Here is a 21,075-nt window from a genome sequence, read left to right as displayed (position 1 = left end):
TTTTTCATGCTTACTCAGCATCTATCCGCACACAGACTAAGAATAAGGGCAGTGAGGATCCAGGCCCAAAGCTTCTTTGCCAGCAGAGCTAAAAAGACATAGTAAATATCACAAAAGGCATGTGAAGGACTTGTTTATAGAGAATCCAGACTTTTGTTATTCATTGGTGGGGATTTATTTTTTCCAGTGTAATAGAAATACTAGGGGGTAAGAACGAGATTTAAGGGTGGTTTTATCTAACAGAACAAGAGGGGGTTGAATCTAGTGAAGCAGAAGGGAGGTGGCAGAAAAAGAACAACAAAATTCTTTACTGAAGATAAGCCCTGAACTGGAAACACTGCATATTCCTGTTAAAGCGAAATGTGCAGTCAAGGTTTTGTACGACCTACACGTGCCACACAGAAGCAACCTGTTTCTGTAGCACCTTCTGTTCACAGATTTCAAGTTCTTTACATGCATTTAGTGAGGGAAACATCATATTTCTTTTATAAAGCAGGTACTGTGAAATCTTAGAGCTAGGGGATACTAAAGCACAACTGATTAAGGCCTGATTTACATTACAGAGTTAGGGCAATGTAAGGCAGTTTATGTTGACTTAACTGAGCATCTACACTAAAACACAGCACCCAGTGATGTAACTCACCCATTAACTGTACCTCAGCAACAGATGGAGTGCTTAGGTTGGCCCAGTGTCAATGTAGATGCTCCATTGCTTACGTCGACTTTCACTAGCTGTCCTGCAAATCCCTCCCACAGACATTTCAATCGGAGCAAGTGCTATTGGTGAAGGACACACAATGCCTACTCAAGGCATGTAGTGCAGAATTCAAAAGTGATGTAATTACTGTGATAGCGGTATGACTTAATTTTGTAATGTGGACTTGTCCTAAGTGACTGGCCCAGATTATATCTTATGAGGTAGCAGATCTTGGACTTGGAACCCAGCTGTCGTCGTTCTCATTTCCCAGCTTTCAATCACTAGACCATGTCCACTGCTCAGACTGTTGCCGGGTCTATGTAAGGGCACAAGATACTGTGGGTACCAGCCCTTGTGAGGTTCCTTCTACTGCACAGTTTTACCCATGGATAACGTTGGAGGCTGCTTCTGTGATAATTTATTAATAAATTCTTCCCAAAAGGAGGCTTGAGCCATTCCTGGGCACCATCAGAAGGAAGGTCTGACGCCCTCCTAACTTTGAAAAAAATGCTTCTCAGACTTATCACAAATAATAAATAATGCTTCTTATTTGTATCTTCATATCACTGTGCAAGTAGCTCCTTATAAGATTTGTAGCTGGGTAAACTAAGATAATGATGAAGGAAATAAAAATGGCACAATAAGTTAGATAATGTTTTGATTTTATGCCTTGCTCTGAAATGGAAGTATCGGCTGTTGGCAGAGGAATGTTGCTGGCTGGGATGTACTAATGGGTACATCTGGTGTGGCAGACCTCATTGTCAGCCAGCCTTCAGCTAAGGTGTGAGGGTGAAATCCTAACCCTATGGAAGTCAATGGCAGAATTCCCAATTCTTCATGTGGGACAGTATTTAATCCTGTGTACTTTAATACTTCTCCATTCTCAGCCCAGAAGAGATAATTGGACTTGCAGGTCCCCCAGAAAGGATGTTGCAAAAGATTGAAGGTGGCAGCATACGGGGAAATGCTGACAGATGGGTCCAGAGCTTGCAGAAACCTTCTGCTTCTCCACTCAGGCTGGGAGCTCTGCCCACTAGTGATTAGACCAGACACTAGCCATAGCTGCTGTGCTGCGTCATTAATTGTTATGCAGGCCAGTCTAAGAAAATGGACCTTGTGACCATATGGCTCTGGGCTCATGAAAGGCAATATGTGTTTTCATGTAGGAATGAGGTGACAAATGGCTCATAATATCCAGAATTGCTTCTTACTATCTCATTTGCTTTATTCTGACGCAGTGGAAATGCTCCTGAAGTGCATTTCAGATTGTTCTTGTTGCTCACGTTTTACAGCCATTTGTATTTAGTGACGCTATGTTTCAAGCACAGTATCTCACATTTCTCAGACAGTGTATTATGCTAATCAGCCTCACTTGACTTGTGTCCCACTCTCCATCCATTCATGGCCAAGTGGGGGATCTATGCAATTCAGTTTAGTCCTGGGGACTCGTTCCTAGGTCTGCAGCTGCTGGGCCTCATGAGGAGGCACCATATGTAGCTTATCATTTGCAAAGGAAGGTGAGGAGAGGAGAGATTTCTCTGGCCACTTCAAGAGGCAGTGAGAGGCGTTATGATATGTTGTACCCTTAGCCAATAATGGAATTGTTGCCAAATATACCCTGAGAGTGTCTGGTGTAAAATCAACACTGAGGAGACTCATAGTTTTAAGCGGGGAGAGTAGAACCCATTTGTTCTCTCGAAATAAGTAGAATAAAAGGGGGAATCTAACTAACCAGAGAGGATAAACTGCACATCAGTCCTGTCACCTCTTGAGTGAGTATGTAACAGTAATAAACATGTCACTATGCGTAATGGCAGGAAAGACTGAGGGGCATTAGTAACCTCAGATATAACACTTACATTGCAGGGTTTATCCCTGACTTCCTGCATGCTGCATGAGAAACATCAATGGATGTTGGAAGGCAATTATTGCTAATCAATTAATGTGCACAATTGGGAGAAAAGAATCCTGGTTTTAATCTGTTGATCTTATACAACCACATATACAACCTGGGACCTATTCTCCCATCTCATCCCTCAGATTTCACAGTTGGAGGACAGCCAGCATTTAGTGTACAGAGACCATTACATACCACACCAGGGGGCTCGTCTACAGAAACACTGGGTATCAGTCTACCCCCTCACTAGCCTGCTGTGTACAGTGGGTATAGCTTCACAACAATGTAAGCTTAGGGTTAGTGGGACTTGAGTTAGCTGACCCAGGACAGGGAACCAGGGGCTTGCACGTCTATACTGAGGGTAGGGGTTTTTTGAACTGTGCTCAAACCTAGGGCTCTGGCCTCCACACTGCAGTGCACAGCCCCAAGTCAGAGTAACCCTGTCCCAGAATGCCTAGCACCCTCCATCCTCCAGTGTCCGTTCTCTAGCCCTAGCACTGTGGGAAAACTCTACAGCTCTGACTGTGACAGTGATACTGATGGGACTCGGGTGCTCATAAGGAATGCGTGAGCACTTAAGGTGCATCATGAGCTCCCAGAATGCCTGTGGTTTGAATGCTCTGATATTAGAATAGGGCTCTGCTTCGTGAGGCTGCTGCATTGTCAGGAAAATGCCCGTGTTCACCTCTTCTGAGGATAATTAGGACATCAGTTTCCAAGGCTGTCATATTATTAAAATTAATCTTGGCAACCCTGAATTTTTAATATGGGACTGTTCAATGAAGGTATTTTTTGTTTCATTTGGTTTTGTTGGCTTGTTTTCAGGTTTGACATAAAATGGGGATTTCACAGGAAAAACACACATGCCCCCTAGCCTGGTTACTGCCTGCTATAGTTAACAGCACAGTTAAGTGCATTCCCAAGGCGTGGGCTGCCATATGCTCCAGCACTCTCTGGGGATCCCTGATTCGTGACCCTGCCAGGGAGGAGAGGTCCTCAGCAGGCTGCGGAGAAGTTTTCAGGCTGTTCCCACTCATCACCCCCACAGCACATGTTGCTTTAGTGCCTCTACACACACAGCCCCTGGAAGGGCAGGGGAGGCCGAGGATAGAACAGGAACCAAGAAGCTCTGCTGCAAGGAGAGGGAGGAGTCAGGGTGTTGAGGGGGTCAATCTTCCCTCCACGGATGCTGAGCGAGGAGCTCGGCTGCTGCAGGTTAGACGCTTTTCCCCCACTCAGCTCTCTGACCCTCACACCTGGCTCCCCTCCCTCCTCATCTTCCTGGGGCTGAATGTTCAAGGGCACCCAGACTGGGACAGCCAACCACAAAACTTCTCTGACAAGGAGGAATTGGAGCCCCAGGTAAGTTTTGGGTCAGGGATCCAAGTGATGCTGGGATTATGTGCAAACAGGAAGGCAGTAGGATTCGGGGTCTAAATCACAGCTTAACATGGGCTTAGATCCTCTAGTCCTGCAGGGTCCCGTGATCCTGGGTCTGAGCTCTAGGTTAGCACAATTGGTGTGTTCACGCAAGAGAACTAGGTGTGAGCCCAGGCTTACACGGGTGTTCAGTATATCTGTGCAGACTCTGTCGCCCTTAGCACTAAGAGTTCCCTACCATGTTTTGATCTGCTGTGCTTTGAAATAGGAGTATATTAAAGTGCACTGTGGGGAGATATCAGTGCATGGTAGCAGTGAGACATGGACCCTTAATGAGCAATAGGCTAGCACGATGGGTTTACACCCCAGCTTGCCCTGAACTGAGCGTTCATGGAGAGAAGCCCTTACAAATCCTCTGTCTTTTATGAGGGGGTAGATGAGAGGAAATGGCCAGCTTTTGCAAGAGAGCTCAGCACCCCACACAAAGATCTATGCTAAAAATCTGGCCATAAGTGTCAGTGGAAACTACTAGAGACTAAACTCTTTAAAAGCCCTAGCTCCAGTTGTGGGTACAGAGTACTTCAGAGCTGTCTCTGAGTCCTTTTGAAATTCTCACTCCATGTGTCTGGGGCAGACCTTGTCTTGCACCTTTCACTGCTGCTCAACTCAATTTATGTATTAAATAGTAAAGCTGCTGGCGAGCCCCCTCACCCAGCCCCAGGAATCACTTCTCTCATCAGTCCTAACAATCAGTACCTTTGCAATGCCCCTGGTCTTCCTTCTGAAGTATACCAACACTCTACTGTAAAAGGCTAGGCCAGAGTTACTCTGCAGAGTCACTCTTTATTTTGGTAATTAGGGTAAATCCTGGGATTTTGAATTCCTGGTGATTAGCAGTGTACGTTTTGTCCATCTAAAAGCAGTGTACGTTTTGTCTACTCTAAGCATGTTGAGCCTTTGGTACAGGAAGCACGTTTTAATGGACCTCTAACACTATAGAACTCTAACACATGCAGCCCAAGAGAGAGAACAGTTTCTGGTACAAACACCCAGAGTGCATTTCAGAAGGTCTATAATGTTCTGTACAACAGAATTAAATTCAGATAAATCCTGTTTCGTTCCCTCAGGAACTTCTGAAAACAAGTCACTATCAGACAAATCACACTGTAGAAGCTAATGCTTTATCAGGCTTATCAACTGTTATCCTATTAATGGTGGGTGAAATTTCTTGAGCTTTATAGTTGTATTTTCTTATTGTCCTTTCCTAATTAGTTTTTGGGTCATCATAGTAATTTACGTTTAAAACTTCAAAGAATTTAGTTATCTTAATCTGAAAAAATATTACTTGGTTCTGGGTTTTCCCCTGTAATCTGCCTTCACACTCAACGAATGGGTATTTTATATATCTGCATATATATTGACTGCAGAAGGTCCAGACAAGTGACAGCAGTACAAGCTGTTCATTGTCCCACAAGTGTACCACAATCCTGACCCATCTAGTAAGCATGGTGGATAGATTAGTCTCTAGGCATCCTACCTTGTCTTCTGAGACTGCCAACAAAGAAGCCAGGTTGGTTATTCGATAACCTCATTCCAACTCTGTAAATGCCCCAGTCTCATTTCATTTGAGACATCAGTCATGACTGGGCTGAATTTGATGTGAAACTTTAAAAGTAAAAGATTCCTTTTTTTTTTTTTTAATCAACACTAGGTACATATGTAGGGGTGTGTGTGAAGGGTGTAAACACGCACCTTTCTCCATTTCCGGTTTCTCTCCCTTCCTCCCTGCTGCACTGTGTGGGGGAGCCTGCAGAGTATGATGGGGAACCCAAGGCCCCATGTCCGGTTTCTCTCCCTTCCTCCCTGCTGCACTGTATGGGAGAGCCTGCAGGGTATGATGGGGAACCCAAGGCATCCTGGGAGCTGTAGCACATTGGCCAGCTCCCTGCCTAGGAAGCTGGCCCTGGAGCAGGAAAAGGACTAAATTTCCCAACGTGCCCTGGGCTGCTAGCAACAGGAAACTATGAACATGTCTTGGATCCGAGGTGTGGATTGTGAGGCTTATTTTCTTACACATGCCAAAGGTTTTTTGTTCTTTTTTCATATGAACATAAGCAAAATTTCCACTGATTTGAATTACATGAGACAGTTTTTTTGCAGGTGGGAGGGGCCCTGCTAATTGTCAGGATAAAAAGTTGGGCTAGCCATAAAAAGTTTGCTCACCCCCGTCTTAGACACTGCTGTGAACTTACTGTCATGAAGAAAATTTGCTGTTACCTAAAATAGATTTCATTACTTCTAGCCTGTGTATATAGTCTTAACTGAAAAACTCAGAGGACAAAGACTGGAATATTGTTTTTCACTTATGATATTACAGCAAGCTCCCAGATGATAATTTCAATAAAACCTTTATTACTGTATACGTTTTTAATATTTTATAACAAAATCATTTTACCAATCACTTTTTCCCCTCAAATTTTTCTTTTGCACACTCATTCCTTGGTTATTTTGAAGTCCTTTATATATTGCAGTCCACGTTTACAAAAAAAAGCAACTCCCAACCAAAATGCCTTTGTGTAGGCTAAACAGTCCCCCTAGTATCTGTAAGGTAAATACAGACCCAGTGTATGAACCAAACTGTGTTCTTCATTGTTGAGTTCCAGCGGTCATCTAGAATTTTTCACTCCAGAATATATACACATACAAGTGGCATATTCCTTGATGTGGTATCAGAAGGCATAGATTTTGAAATCTGAATCTATTCTGCACTATAATGACTTGCAGAATCATAGAAGTCAAGGTCTGGAAGGAACCTCAGGAGGTCATCTCGTCCAGCCCCCCACCTAAAGCAAGATCAACCCAACTAAATTATCCCAGCCATGACCATGACTTAAAAACCTCTAGGGATAGATATTCCACCACCTCTCTTGGTAACACATTCCAGTGCTTCACCACCCTCCTGGTGAAATAGTTTTTCCTAATATTCAGCCTACACCTCCCTCTTTGTAACTTCAGACCATTGCTCTTTGTTCTAGTGTGGGAAGCCATTCAGGTTGCACTTCCATGAATGGGTTCTTGATCTGTGTGTGTATATTATTAATATATAAATACATATTAGGCACCTAAATAAGGGTGATTTCAGGGGAACTTCCCAAAATAGTTATGGTATGACTTCGATATCAAAATCAAAAGAATTCACCAGCCCAAACTCAGTGTTGGTGTCCAGTCAATCTGGTCAGACATGATTAGTAGTAAGTGATTATTAGAAGAAATAGTAAACATTTGCTACAGATTGTAAAAGAAAGGCTGTTTGCTTTTTGATTGGGTGGCAGGGGGAGAGGGGATAAATAGGAATAATAATGATAATTCTTACAGTGACACCTTTCACCTGAGTATTTTAGTGGTTTACAGAGATGAATAAAAACTGAGCAGAGGCATGAGGGACTTGTCTTAGACAACATAGTGAATCAGTGGGTAAACAGGAAATAGACTCCAGCTCCTAATTTGCCCACCCCTGCTCCAGGTGCTGCCTGAAAGGAGCCGGGGGAGGGGGAATCTATAAGGAAAGGAGACGTTAACAGAAACTAGAACAAAGTAACTATAAAAATGCATGATCCAAAATTCACAAAGGAACAAATCTGGAACTGACTTAGACCTCCAACCAGTCTCCATGCTTTCAGTGAAAATGAACAAAGTAAAAGTTAGCTATGTATTCAGAACATCTATGCAGACATACGAATAATAAATCTGACTGATAATCACATGTCTCGCTTAATCATAAATCTCCAAAAGTCAGGAGCACATCCTACTTGAAATTAGAATGGCACTTAACAGAGTTAAGTTTTTTTGCTGATTAACAGCTTCTAATAGTTTTCTTTTTGCTTTAATATTTCATTGGAGTAGATAGTTGCATAGAGGGTATGATCCTGCCTTCAGTGAATTCAGAGGGACTATCTCGTGGCAAGAAATTGTATCCCACATGGTCTTGGTCTTCAAGAGTGGGGAGGAATTCCTAACATTTCAGAAGATGCCAGGACATTCCCAGTAGAGGTCCCGTGTTAAAGAAAACCAAACCATCTCCTAAATTAAGGGCCATACCATTGAGGCAGATTCTGTTATTTAGGGATTTAAAGTTCCAAAAGCCGCATTGGAAATTGAAGCGATGTAATGTACTTGACAGGACAAAAATGATAATTAATAAAATAAAACCATCTGCCTGGCATTCTCTCCTGTGTTAATTAAAGCTTTCCGAAAGAAGCCAAAGTAAAGGTCTTGGGGATTCTTAAACTGAGATACTGAAAAAACTGCCCGCTCATTAAGATGGTGCATATCCACAAAGGAGCCCTTTTTCACAGATGCAGTCTGCTGATGAAAAGTCTTGTAGGTTTCCCACCAGTAGAAGTTACTTAATTACATTTTATGCATGCTTTTAGAGTACCTGTATGGTGAGAACCTGACAAGTGGTCTTCTGAAAGCAAATCAATTCTGTTCTCTTGGGCTTTCTTGAATATACATAATGTCTGGAGCCTGAAAAGCTCAGCAGTAGCACAAGAGGAAGCCAAACAGTAGGGCGCCAGTTAGGCTCTATGGTTCTGTGAAAGACTTTGTAGCCTCATGTAAAGAAAATGAAGAATGTGCCATTGGCTGCAGTGAGTAAATGGAACCTTCCTGTCTCCTTTGCTCGTCTCTTTATAAATAAAGCATTGTTGTCCATCCTTGGCATTGGCAGTTCATTGTGATAAATTGGTCTTGATGTGTCTGACGTTTCAACCAAGTTATTTAATGGTCTCTTTCTGAAAAGACAGACCTTGCTATAGTTTATATCTGCACTGAGTAGCCAGCTTTAATGGTCAGTGTCACGTACCACCATTAACCATTTCCTTGCCATGTGTGTGAAGACCAGAGCAGAAGAGAAGGAACTAAAACTTTCTGGTGACATAAGTCCAAAGCGTACTAAATTCTGTAAGCAAGATAGGAAACAATCTTGCCCATTTTTATGGCTGCTACCAGGAGACCATTCTGTGCCTCATGCAGCATCTTAAATCCCATTGCATTTTAATTGTCTTGGTATCACTACGAACAGCTTGTAGAAATATTTCTCTGGTACATTCACATCGATGTTCAATTTCTCCCTCTTCTATCTCATTTTGTGCTGAGTACTTGGCTTCAATGCAAACATGAAAAGATCACTCGGGCACAGTAGCCACTGGGGCCTGGCTCAGTGCAAAGAGCTGATGAACTGTGACAAGCGACAGCTTCTGTCCTTGCATCCTGCAAGTTCATCTGGTTTGATTTACTTTTTGTTAATGTCTCTAATTACTCTATCAATGAGATGATTAACCTCATTCCGCTACTCTCCATATATAGAATTCTCCTGTGCCTGTCTATCCCATTCCTCCTGGTCCCTCAGGCTGTTTGGCCGCTTTAGACAGATGGCTAAAGTAGGGCCCACAATTAAATTGTGACTACTACATAATCTTCCTGCCGGTCAGAGATCACGTTGCGTTACAATGTCACTTGTCATTATATGTTTTCTTCTTCAAAGCAGAGGTGCTAGGGAATACTTCCCATTCCCTTCGCCCCTGTGCCAGGCCTCACTCAGGGTCTTCTCTTCCTGTGTGAGACACACACACACGGCTGCTGAACTCTGTTTCATATTCAAATGCGACACATTAACACGTGGTTTGAACCGGGATGCAAATTTTCTGGGACATTATAGGGGCTCTTTGGCATACTTGGCTTAATCTAATTCTTGACACACACACACACATACTCCGCCCCTCTGCTTTCTGATTTGCTCACCTTGATAATTTTTTTTTCTGATTTGTCAACTTTGATTACTGTTTTTGGTTCTCTGTGCCTTAAATATTGAGTCTGTTCTGGTCTGGCTATGGTCTGAACAAGTGGGTCTGTCCCACGAAAGCTCACCTAATAAATTATTTTGTTAGTCTTTAAAGTGCTACTTGACTGCTTTTTTTGTTCTGATAGTATATAGACTAGCACAGCTCCCTCTCTGTTACTATTAAACCGGAGATTGTCTTTGAAAATATCCTTTTGAAACAAACTGTTGAAATGGCTCATTCTGTAAATGTTGAAACAAAATGTTTTGACGTTTTCAACTCGTAAAAGGGTTTTTTTTCAGTTCAAACTGCTGAATTCTATCCAAATTCATGAATAATTTCAGTGTCCCCCAAATGTACAATATGAATTATCTTTCTGTTTTCTGGAACCTCCCCAGTGCTCGAAGACTTATTAAAAGGCAGTATTAATGATCTAGTGTGCCTCTGTGCCTGTCCTTTTAAAACTTTGTTCTGAACCCACTTATTTAAAAATGACTAGGGGCTTCTGTTTAACACCCACGAGAGATACTAGTTGAAAAGAAAAGAAACTTATCGTTACCATAGGTTGTCACTGTATTATTTGCTTCCCCTTCGAATACAGAACATGAATATTTATTAAACACTTTTTTTTTCTGCATTATTGTTGATAATTCTGCTATATCCGTCTAGTAATGGACCAATTCCATTGTCAGGATTTTTTTTCTTCCTAATACAGTTTTCAGAAAAAATTTCTTAACTCTTGGTCATACAGTTCTTGTGTCCCTTGGCGTTCCTTATCCATTTTCGGCAGTTCCTAATTTCTGACTCACACTCCATTACAATAAAGTTCTCCTTCTTTCCATTCGTTATACATATTGTTTATTTTTTTATAGCTGCCTTCTTTTTCCCTCTAAAACAAGTTGGCTTTTAAAAAGCGTAAGCCGTCTTCCCAAATTAGAGGATTGCATCTTTTTGGGCATGTAATAAAGTGTTCTTGAATGATTTCCAGCTATCATTTACATTTTTTCTAATTAAATTCTTCCTCCCAGATGATTTGGCTAAAAATTACTTTAGCTTCATGAAATTGGCCTTCTTAAAGCAGCAAGTGACATATTACTAGCCTGGACTTCATTCTGCTTGCACATTATACATGTGATTAAGTCGTACTCACTTGTACCTAAACTCCCCTTAATTTTTCATTCTGTGATCAGTTTGTCTTTATTTGCTAGGATTAATTCTAATCCAGAATCCCTCGTGCTGACTGCAGCACTTTTTTTTTTTGGTCACTAATTTTGAAGGGGATAAGAAATTCCCTGTCTAAATTGACAACTGAAGCATCATCTGATGGCTCCTCTCTATGTTTACTAGTTTTGCAGCTCACTAAGATGGTCTCTGTTAGTGAGTGCTCCCCCGACTTCTCATGTGTCTGTTAGAATGGGATTATTTGAACCATTCAGACAAACTGGAACTGGGCTGCATGACACAGCTGTACAGTTCTGCTGGGTACCATAATGAGAACCCATTGAGTTAATAATGCAATGCCTAGCTGTGTATGGAAGGATAATGTAGTCAGGGTAATCTTGTTCCATGGTGTAAGTGGATTGCTGCAGGCATCAAGAAGGAATGTCCTCTCCTGTAAAAGATTGCACGCTTAACTTGTATCAGATATGGACAACTGGCAAGGACAGGATTCTGAACTTACCTAGACGGATTAGTGCTCTGATCTGGTCTGACAAACATTTTGTTCCTAGAAGAATATATAATAATGGTGGGGAAAGTGATTCATATTTTTAAGTGTTCCCAAGTTTAACGGATAGTTTTATTAATCAATTAAATACTTCAAAAAGGCCTAAATATGGAGTTTTTGTGACCATTGCCTCGTCTACAAAAAATAAAATTTAAACAACATGCAGCAAGAAATTATAACTAGCTTCTGCTCCAGTGCTGTCTCTTCCCAGAGTTACAATGCCACAATTACATATTCCACTATCTGGCTGGCAGGAGTAGGTGAATACTAGTTTTGCACGATGTGTTTGGTTGTCCGCAGCTAACAGAAGCAGAGGTTTGTACAGATAGTCAGGAAACTGAGAAGATAGAGAAAAGAAATCCATCCTTAGCCTTTCTGATCTAACAAGACATCCTTTCGGGTGGCTGGCTGACACAGCTAGGATTATTAGAGGTGATTCTGCAGTCTAGTTCATAAGTTGGTGGTGAAATCAGTGGACGGGTAACTGCTGTTCACAGTCTCTCAGCCAGCACATAGAAGGCTGGCTATCTCTTTGTGTAAGTATTTGCACAGGATTTATGTGAAGCCAGTTTTATTTCTAGGTTGAGGCTCCTCCCTTTATAATTAAACTTCATCCTGTCACAGACACATGTATTCTTTTATCAGCTGTGACAAAGTCCCTTGTCAGCCTCTGTGGGTCCCTGCGCTTCCTGGCGGATCTGTGCCGCCTCAGAGACTCACGTAGGCCCCCCTTTTGCCCCAGCCCTTCCAAAGGCAGGGGTCTCCATTTAGCAAGCCATCCTCATCATAGGCAGGACCAATACAGGGAGAATAATACCAGTCCCCTTGCAGGCCCATGCCTGCTCCAGTAAAGTGATCCCTCGGGGGAAGGGTGGGGGGAGTCCAGACCCACCCTCTACCCTGGACTCCATCCCAGGGTCCCTATGAGAACAAGAGGCAACTGGCAGGACCTTTACCCCTGCCCCAAAGTAGTAGCCTCACCCTGGGCCACTTTGCCCACTGCTTCCCTGTGGTACCTTTTCGTCCTGCTCCTGCTCCTGCTCCTGCTCCTGCTCCTGCTCCTGCTCCTGCTCCTGCTCCTGCTCCTGCTCCTGCTCCTGCTCCTGCTCCTGCTCCTGCTCCTGCTCCTGCTCCTGCTCCTGCTCCTGCCAAAACCTTCCCCCCTGCTACCAGATGGGGAGCCTTTTATAGGGAGCACAGGGCCTATCTGACCAATGAAGGTCTGGGCCTAGACAGGGAACAGAAACACTCTGTCCTCTAGGCTGCAGGGCTGCCGCGGGGATCGCATCTGGGGAGCCCCACGGTTGGGAGGTGAGGCGCTGGGGGGTGGGCAGCCTTTGGCTGCTTCAGACCGCTATGGGGCTGTCTTTTGGCCCCCCTTCTGGGCCAGCTTCTCTTCCCTGCCTTAGGCAGGCTGCCTTCTTCTCCCCCCCACCCCACCCCACCCCACCCCTCCCAGCTAGTTTCTTCTGGACCTGCTGCGTGGGTGGTGTGAGGGGGGACTCCTGCTGCCCTGCCTCTTGGCGGGGAGGGGGGTACCCCCCCTCCTTCCATCTTCTGGGGGGGACTCTGCTGGCCCTCTACTTGGGCCCACCTTTCCATCCACTGGCCACTGCATCCTCACTGCTCCAGAGGAGGTAAGGGGCTTTCTTGGGTGGTGGCTGGGCTTCCCTCCACAGCTTGCTGTGGAGTGGCTTGGGGTGGTGAGTTTGGGTGGGCCTCCCCACCGGGGCTCCAGAGGGGCGGCTGCATAGTTGGGGGTGGGGTGTCAGGGTGTGGTCCCTGCCCCACCCTTGCAGCCACCGCTTCCTTCACCGCCCCGCCCGCTCCACACCCAGCTGCTGCCAGGGCCCTTTCCATCTGGGCCCCACCCTAATCATCTGCCCCTTCCTCCTTCCTGCTCCTGTGGGGCTCTGCAATGGCTGCTGTGGGCCCACCCTCGGGCACCCGTGGGCACACTCTTCCCCTAACCCCCTCTCCTTTGGTTGGCTTTGCCACCCTTCCACCTTGCCCCCCCTTCCTTGTGCCCACGCTCCCCCGCCTTCTGTTAGGTGCCTGAGCCCCTCCCCTTCCACTCACTCACCTCCCCACACTTACAAATATTGAATCCCCCCCACGCACATCCCAGTGCAGTTCCAGGAGCCGCTTACCACCCTGTGCTGGGAGTTGTGGCCCCCTTGCACCTCCCTTTCCTCCCTCTCTCCTCCTGCCCCACCCCCACCTGACCAGGTCCTCAGCTTGGCCAGTGGGGGAGGGGTAGCCACTTCCTCCCTCCCTTCTCCTCTCCTCCTCCCCTCCCCCGCTCTTCTTAAAGTGCCCTACCCCGATAAATTCCCTCACCCTTGCACCCCTCATCATGGCCTCTGCAACCACCGGGGGGCCATCTGGCGATGCCCCCCTTCCTCTTCCCTCCACTGGCACCCCTTCCACCTCTGAAATGGCGGCCTCCTCGTCCAGGGCCGCCGGGGTCCTTGCCATCTCGTTGGCCGAGGGCGCAGGCGTAGGCTCCGGGACTCCTGCCACCCCTGCCACGGCAGCCTCCGGTGACCCCGCCCTGAACCCAACACCCCAAAAGGGTAGGAAGGGCCAGGGGAAAAAGAAAGGCAAGAGCCCCGCCCGGAAGGCCAAACCTCCCAGGGTTGGGGGCTCTTACCCCAGCTGCTGCAACATCTGGCACAGCTCCCCCTTCTCCCTGCCCCCCGTTCCCACCACCGCGCCTGGGGGTTCCGATTCTTTGGCCCCCAGGTCGTACGCCCAGGCAGCGGCTATCGCCTTGCACCCTGCTCCCTCTGCCTCCGCCAGGACTACCACCCCTGACGGTCGCGGCCCCTTCCCCGCGCTCAGCAGGAGGCATGGAGTCCGCTGCCTCCTGGTGGCTGCCTCGCCCCACATGGAAACCTACATGCGGGTGTTCACACGGGTGTTGGGGCCCGCAGCCGTGGTGGTGGCCTCTCGGATGTTCAGGAAGATTGTCTTCTTCCTGGCTTCGGAGGCCGCCACCCAGGAGGCGGTGGAGAGGGGCTTGGCGGTAGGGGGCGTGCACACGCCCCTGGAACCGCTGGAAGACCTGGGCGTGCGGGTGGTGTTCTCCTCCGTCCCGCCCTTCCTCCCCAACTCCGCCCTTCTGCCTTTCCTTGCCACCCTGGGCCAGCCTCTCTCAGTCCTGAGCCCCCCTGCCCCTGGGCTGCAAGGACCCCGCCCTTTGGCATGTGCTTTCTTTCTGGTGGCAGGCTCGGGTACAACTGTCACTGGCAGCAGCACAGGGCGGGATAGCCCAAGAGGGGGCTATACTGGTGCCCTATCAAGGGGCCCAGTACCGGGTCTTTTACACTCTGGGGGAGGCCCGGTGTTTCGTGTGCTGGGCGGCAGGGCATGTCCGGAGGGATTGCCCCCTGGCCCGGCACGAAGAGGAGCCCGGGACCTCCTCCTACCCGGGGGGCGCCAGCCACGAGATCGGTGGTGCCCCGACCGCGACAGGCCCTGGGACCGCCCGTCCTCCTCTCGTCCCGGATGGATCCATCGCCGCTTGGGCGTCGGAGGGCGCCCGGCCACATGGGGCCAGGCAGGAGGAAGCGGGCACCGGCGCCTGAACGGGCACAAGAGCTGGGCCCATGGAGGAGGGGGAGGCAGGGCCAGCAGCAGGACCTGGGCAGGGCCCACCCCAGGGCGGGCCATCCCCTCCCCCTGCTGTCCCGGCCCCTCCTTTCCTCCCTCCTTCCTTGCTGCCTCAGTCCCCTGGCCCTTCCTCCTCTGCCACCCAGCCCCGCTCCTTGGAGGACTGGGTGCTGGTAGGGGGAAAAAGGAAGAAAGGAAATGCGCGTGCCTGGCACCCCACCCCGTCGGAGGATGGGATGGGCGTGCCCCGCAAAGGACCAAAAAGAGCCTCCAGCCCCAGCCCACCCACCGAACCCCTGGCCACCGACCATCTGCCGGCGGTGGCTGGAGTCGCCGCTGCGGCCATAAAGGACACCACCCCTTCTGCCCTGGAGCTGGAGCCTCAAAAAACAGAGACTGCCTCCGTCGTCCCCTCGTCCTCCTCCGACACCCCTCTGGCCACTGCCCAGCTTACCCCTGTGGAGCGTCCGGACGACGTAAGCCTCGGCCTCGCCCTCCTCTCGCAGGAGGTTGAGGCCCTGGATCTCACCCCGGCAGCCCTTTACACGGATGGCCTTCTATTGGAGGCCTGCGGGCCGTCCCTCTACTCCCCACCCCCCTCCTCCCTGTTCACTAGCACCCCTTTAACTGCCCCCCTTCCCTGCTCCGGGACGTCGCGGGGTGCAGCCCTCCTCTCAATCAGGGACGACCTCCCGGCGGGGGTTGGCCAGCCCCCGGACGCCCCAGGACAACTGGTGTTCCCATTATGCCCTCCCTCCCCTTTTGGACCCAAAAACCCTACCACCATTCCTGCCACCCCGTCGGTGCCCGCTGCCGAGTGTGTGGGCACCTTGCCCCTAACCCCAACTCCCCTTCCACTGCCCGTGGAAGTTCCCCCTCCTGAGATCCCCTCCGCTCCCATCCCAGGCCCTACTCCCACCCTCGCCCCCCTCTTTACCCCCACCCCTGCTCCCCTCTCCAATCAATGCCCCATCCAAAAACCTGTAACCCTCCCCCCTCCAGGCCACCTGGTGGCCGTGAAGGCTTCCCTTTCACCGGGGGAGCAGGGGTCGGCCTACTGGCATTTTAATAATAGCCTGCTGGGGGATGTGGGCTTCGTGGTGTCCTTCCGGGAGTTCTGGCTGGCCTGGCGCGGGCAACAGTGCACCTTTCCCTCGGCATGGCGGTGGTGGGATCTGGGAAAGGTGCGCACGCAGCTCTTCTGCCGCGACTATACCTGTGGGGGGCCAGCCGGCAGCGGGATGCGTTGATAGGACAGCTGGAGCGGGAGGTTCTTGAGCTGGAGTGGCGCCTGGCCACCAGCCCTGGGGATCCACCCCTCTGCGGCATGTACCGGGAGAAGCGGGACGAGCTCAGGGCCCTCGACACCCTTCGGGCGCAGGGGGCCTTTGTGAGGTCGCAGATCCAGCTCCTTCGGGAGATGGACTGCGGCTTCCGTTTCTTCTACGCCCTGGAGAAAAAGAAGGGTGCCAAGAAATATATCCTCTGCCTCCTCGCGGAGGATGGCACCCCTCTTATGGATACAGCGGAGATGCGCGAGAGGGCTCGCGCCTTCTACGCCACCCTTTTCTCTCCGGATCTGACTGATGCCGACGCCTCCAGAGTGCTTTGGGACCAACTCCCTTCAGTCAGCACGGGCGACCGGGACCGGCTGGAGCTTCCTCTCACTCTGGCTGAGCTCTCGGAAGTCCTCTGTCTCATGCCGACCAACAAATCCCCGGGCATGGACGGGCTGACTGTGGAGTTCTACCGCGTGTTTTGGGATGTCCTCGGCCCAGACCTGCTCAGCGTCTGGGCCGAGTCCTTGCAGAGCGGGGTCCTCCCCCTGTCGTGCGGGCAGGCCGTCCTCACCCTGCTGCCCAAAAAGGGGGACCCCCACGACCTTCGGAACTGGCGTCCCATCTCGCTCCTCGGCACGGACTACAAGATAATCGCCAAAGCCATCTCCTGTCGCTTGGGGTCTGTGCTGCAGGACGTGGTCCACCCCGACCAGACCTACACCGTCCTGGGCTGTACCATCTTCGATAACCTCTATCTGGTCCGGGATCTCCTGGAGCTCGGGTGTAGGAATGGTTTGTCGTTCGCCCTCCTGTCCTTGGACCAGGAGAAGGCGTTCGACAGGGTGGACCATGGGTATCTCCTGGGCACTCTGCGGGCCTCCGGCTTCGGACCCTGTTTCATCGGGTTTCTCCAGGTGCTGTAAGCTGCCTCAGAGTGTCTGGTCACGCTCAACTGGACCCTGACCGCTCCGGTCAGCTTCGGGCGAGGGGTGCGTCAGGGCTGCCCGCTGTCAGGCCAGCTCTACGCTCTGGCCATCGAGCCCTTCCTCTGTCTCCTTTGGTGAAGGTTGACAGGGTTGGTGCTCCATGAGCCAGAGCTGCGGCTGGTCCTGTCGGCGTACGCCGATGACGTACTCCTCGTGATCCAGGACCCGGGAGACCTGGTGCGGTTGGAGACCTGCCAAGCCATCTACTTGGCAGCCTCCTCTGCCCAGGTCCACTGTCCTATCTGGGCATCTTCCTATCTGCCACGCGTCCCTTTCCACTAGAAAACGGGCAGGGTTTAGAGGGCAGGGTGGCTGAGCGGTTGCGGAGGTGGGCGGGGCTGCTCCAGTGCCTCTCCCTCCGGGGGAGAGCACGGGTGCTTAATCAATTAGTCCTGCCCATCTCTGGCACCGTCTCAGCACCCTTGTCCCACCCCCGGGTTTCCTGGCCATCCTCCAGAAGGTAATTCTGGAGTTCTTTTGGCCAGGACTGCACTGGGTCCCTGCAGGGGTTCTCCATCTCCCCCCCGGAGGAGGGAGGACAGGGCCTGACCTGCCTCCGCACTCAGGTCCATGTCTTCCGCCTCCGGGCCCTGCAGGGACTCCTCAATAACAATAGCGCAGATAGTCCGGCATGGAGCACGCTGGCACACGCTTTCCTCCGTCGCTTCCGAGGGCTCCGATACGACCGGCAGCTCCTTTATCTGCCTTTGAGAGGCCATCCGCGAGATCTCTCAGAGCTGCCGGCCTTCCACCAGGACCTCCTCCGCACCTGGCGGCTGCTCACAGTCTCCAGGTCCTTAGGGGCCACCGCGGGGGAAGACCTCCTCGCAGAGCCCCTGCTACACAACCCCCACCTCCGTGTGCAGGCGGCGGAGTCCCCCACGGTGTGCCGGAGGCTGGTCCTTGGTGGAATCACCAGGGTCGGAGACCTCCTGGACTACGACCGGGGAGACTGGATGGAGGCCCCGGCACTCACCCAGCGCATGGGGCTCTCCACCCTTCGCTCTCTCTGGTGCGTACTCGAGGAGGTGAAGGCTGCCTTGCCACCCGCTGCTCACGTCTACCTACGCTGGGTCCTGCGAGAGGGTGCACCCCGTCCCCGTCTTACTCCTGGTCCTCCGGACCTCTCTGTGGGCCCCCAGCTCCGCGAGCCTTCCTGCCCCCCTCCCCTGCATCTTCCCAGCCGGCTGCACGCCTTGCAGCCGGTCCCGTTCTGAACCACGCCCCGATGTCATCTGTACACGCTCGTGCTTCACATGCTCCACTTCCCCACCCTCACGTCCCGCCCAGACCACAAGTGGCGGGACCTTCTACCACCTTCGAAGGGTGGGGAGGCCCGGTGGGCCAGCCTTTGTTCTACCTTGGTCCTGTGGCCCGCCAGGGACATTGGCTGGAGAATCCTCCATGGGGCGGTGAGCACGGGCGTGTACCTGGCGCGCGGTTCACCCCCCTCCCCGACACCTGCTTTTTTTGCAGCATGAGGGAGACGCTGGCGCACATTTACGTTGAGTGCACCAGGTTGCAGTCCCTTGTCCGGCTCCTCCAGAATCTTCCATTGAAATTCTGGCTGCACTTTCCCCGAACCTTCTTATCCTGACACACCCCATCCGTGGCCCCACTAAGTCGCGGGACCTCCTCGTCAGCCTCCTCCTGGCCACAGCCAAGGTGGCCATTTACAACACCTGGGAGAGGAGGCTGGCCGGGGGGAAGCCTGCGACTGTGGGGCCTATTTCTGCTCCGCTCTTCGCTCACGAATCCGGGCAGAGTTCCTTTGGGCGGTGTCCACTGGCTCTCTCGACACCTTTGAGGGGCAGTGGGCGCTGTCCGGGGTTCTCTGCTCGGTGTCCCCTTCTGGTTCCCTTGTTTTAAACCTTTGACCTCCACTCCCATCCCTGTTTTCTCTTTAGTTGTCCCCCGTACTTTGTTGGGGCCATGGGTTTTTTTTTTTAATGGGTTCCCTCTCCCTTTAAGAGGGACCTTTTAGCTGTGGATGGGCTGCGCCTGCCCACTCCCTAGCCTTCAAATAGAACCCAGTATACTGTCCTTCTAGAAGGCTCCGGAAGCTTCCAGGTAAGGGTCTACCACCGGGTTTACCACACAGCATTAGGACAAATGGAAAAATCCAGTTGAAAACAGAATTTTCTAAAAATAGAAATTGAAATGTTTACTGAATGACTGATTGGATAAACAGCCCACAGTACTTAATTATGTGGTTTAAACCACACAATGTAATGGGATTGTAAAGAGTAAGTTACGCTAAAAATAGATTTGAGTCTCACCTTACATGTACAGATATACATCAGAAGTCACTTCACTGAAGTCGAGGGAGGAGTTTCAGCATTGTACAACTAGTACAAATGAGAATGCTTCTGTATTTTCACCAAAGCTTGTTTGTGGCCCAGTGCCTTTTATTGTGGTATTTTCGAATTTTCAGCCAACCGAAGTTGTATGTTTGCAAAATCTGTAAGTTTGTCATTACCCTGTCTGCTTATCTCCATTGTCTCACAGGGGAAATTGCTCTTCCTTCATGAAACTCAGAAATGGATGAATAGCAGCCCAAAAACCAAAACACAATCCAACAATGAAAAAAAAACCTCACTATATAATTAGCTGCTGCCAGAGCAAATATCAAAAATGTGACAAGTAAATTATTTGCCAACTATTTAAATAAATATCAGCTCTGAAGTGTTTTTATTGTGATATAGCTGCATTTGAGTTTTGGAATTCTAAACATGCCCAAATACCATCGATATCAATGGACTCTGCCACTTATTATAGGGATTTTACCTGGATATCAGTTTCAGAATTTGTCACGTTAATTTTAATAAAGCCAAAATCGCGTTTACTGTTTTCATATCTGCATTTATTTTCTTTGTATTTTTTTAAGCCAAACAAGTGTGCCCTGCTGAAAAAATTAGCTGTGGGGACTCAAGCAACAAATGTATCCCATCATCCTGGAGATGTGATGGAGAGAAAGACTGTGCAAGTGGAATTGATGAGGCTGGCTGCACTAATAAAGGTGAGTTAACATCTATACAGCAGCTTTCTTCCAGAAGGCCCCTTATGTGATTTATAGATTACATGTGAAGAGATGACTTTTCTCACCAACAGAGTCCAGTCACTCTATATTGCCAATGCCGTTCGGTGGATTTTAAGCAGAGAAACAAAAGTTCACATCACTGGTTGAAGCAACTTGAGGAATGTAGAGGAGATTTTGTGCACAACTGAGTATTCTTTGTCACTCTAGTAGACTGCAGTTATAATTACAGAACACATCTTGAATTTGGTTAAGGTATACGGGTTAGCAAAAAGTGCTGTAGGGACTTTAACGGGAAACAAACTGGTTTTGTGTGTCTTCCTGAAAACAGCACACTGCCCCAAGCCTCCATACTTGATCATGGATGTATCACTGATTCAAGGGAACGGAGTGCTTCCTCTTGAATCAGCAACAGTACTTCTTGTGGCGTATCTGTTGTATTTAAGAGCTGCTATCCAAGTAGTGAGCACTTGGGTAGCTGCCCAAGAGAGATTTAGATACCATACAGCTCATTAACAGAGCACCCACAGTCTCCCATGTGTTTCTGTTGGTGGTGCCCATCTGCACAGTCCTCGGTGCATATAACAACATTTATTCTGCATGTGGATGGAAAAAAA

At 49.4% G+C, this 21,075-nt stretch overlaps 1 protein-coding gene across 1 annotated transcript in view; it reads left to right on the top strand.

Annotated features, from left to right (window-relative positions):
• Window positions 1-21,075, top strand: part of LRP8 (LDL receptor related protein 8) — a 248,709-nt gene that overhangs the window by 168,944 nt on the left and 58,690 nt on the right. Inside the window, 1 exon segment of the mRNA XM_075003534.1 lies at window positions 20,309-20,440. Within this exon segment, the coding sequence (XP_074859635.1) occupies window positions 20,309-20,440 (132 nt within the window).

This window comes from Carettochelys insculpta, chromosome 9 (genome assembly GCF_033958435.1).
Source record: "Carettochelys insculpta isolate YL-2023 chromosome 9, ASM3395843v1, whole genome shotgun sequence".
In the NCBI taxonomy this organism is placed as follows: domain Eukaryota; kingdom Metazoa; phylum Chordata; order Testudines; family Carettochelyidae; genus Carettochelys; species Carettochelys insculpta.
Note: the sequence above shows the minus strand (reverse complement) of the source record. Positions and strands in the feature narration are given on the sequence as shown.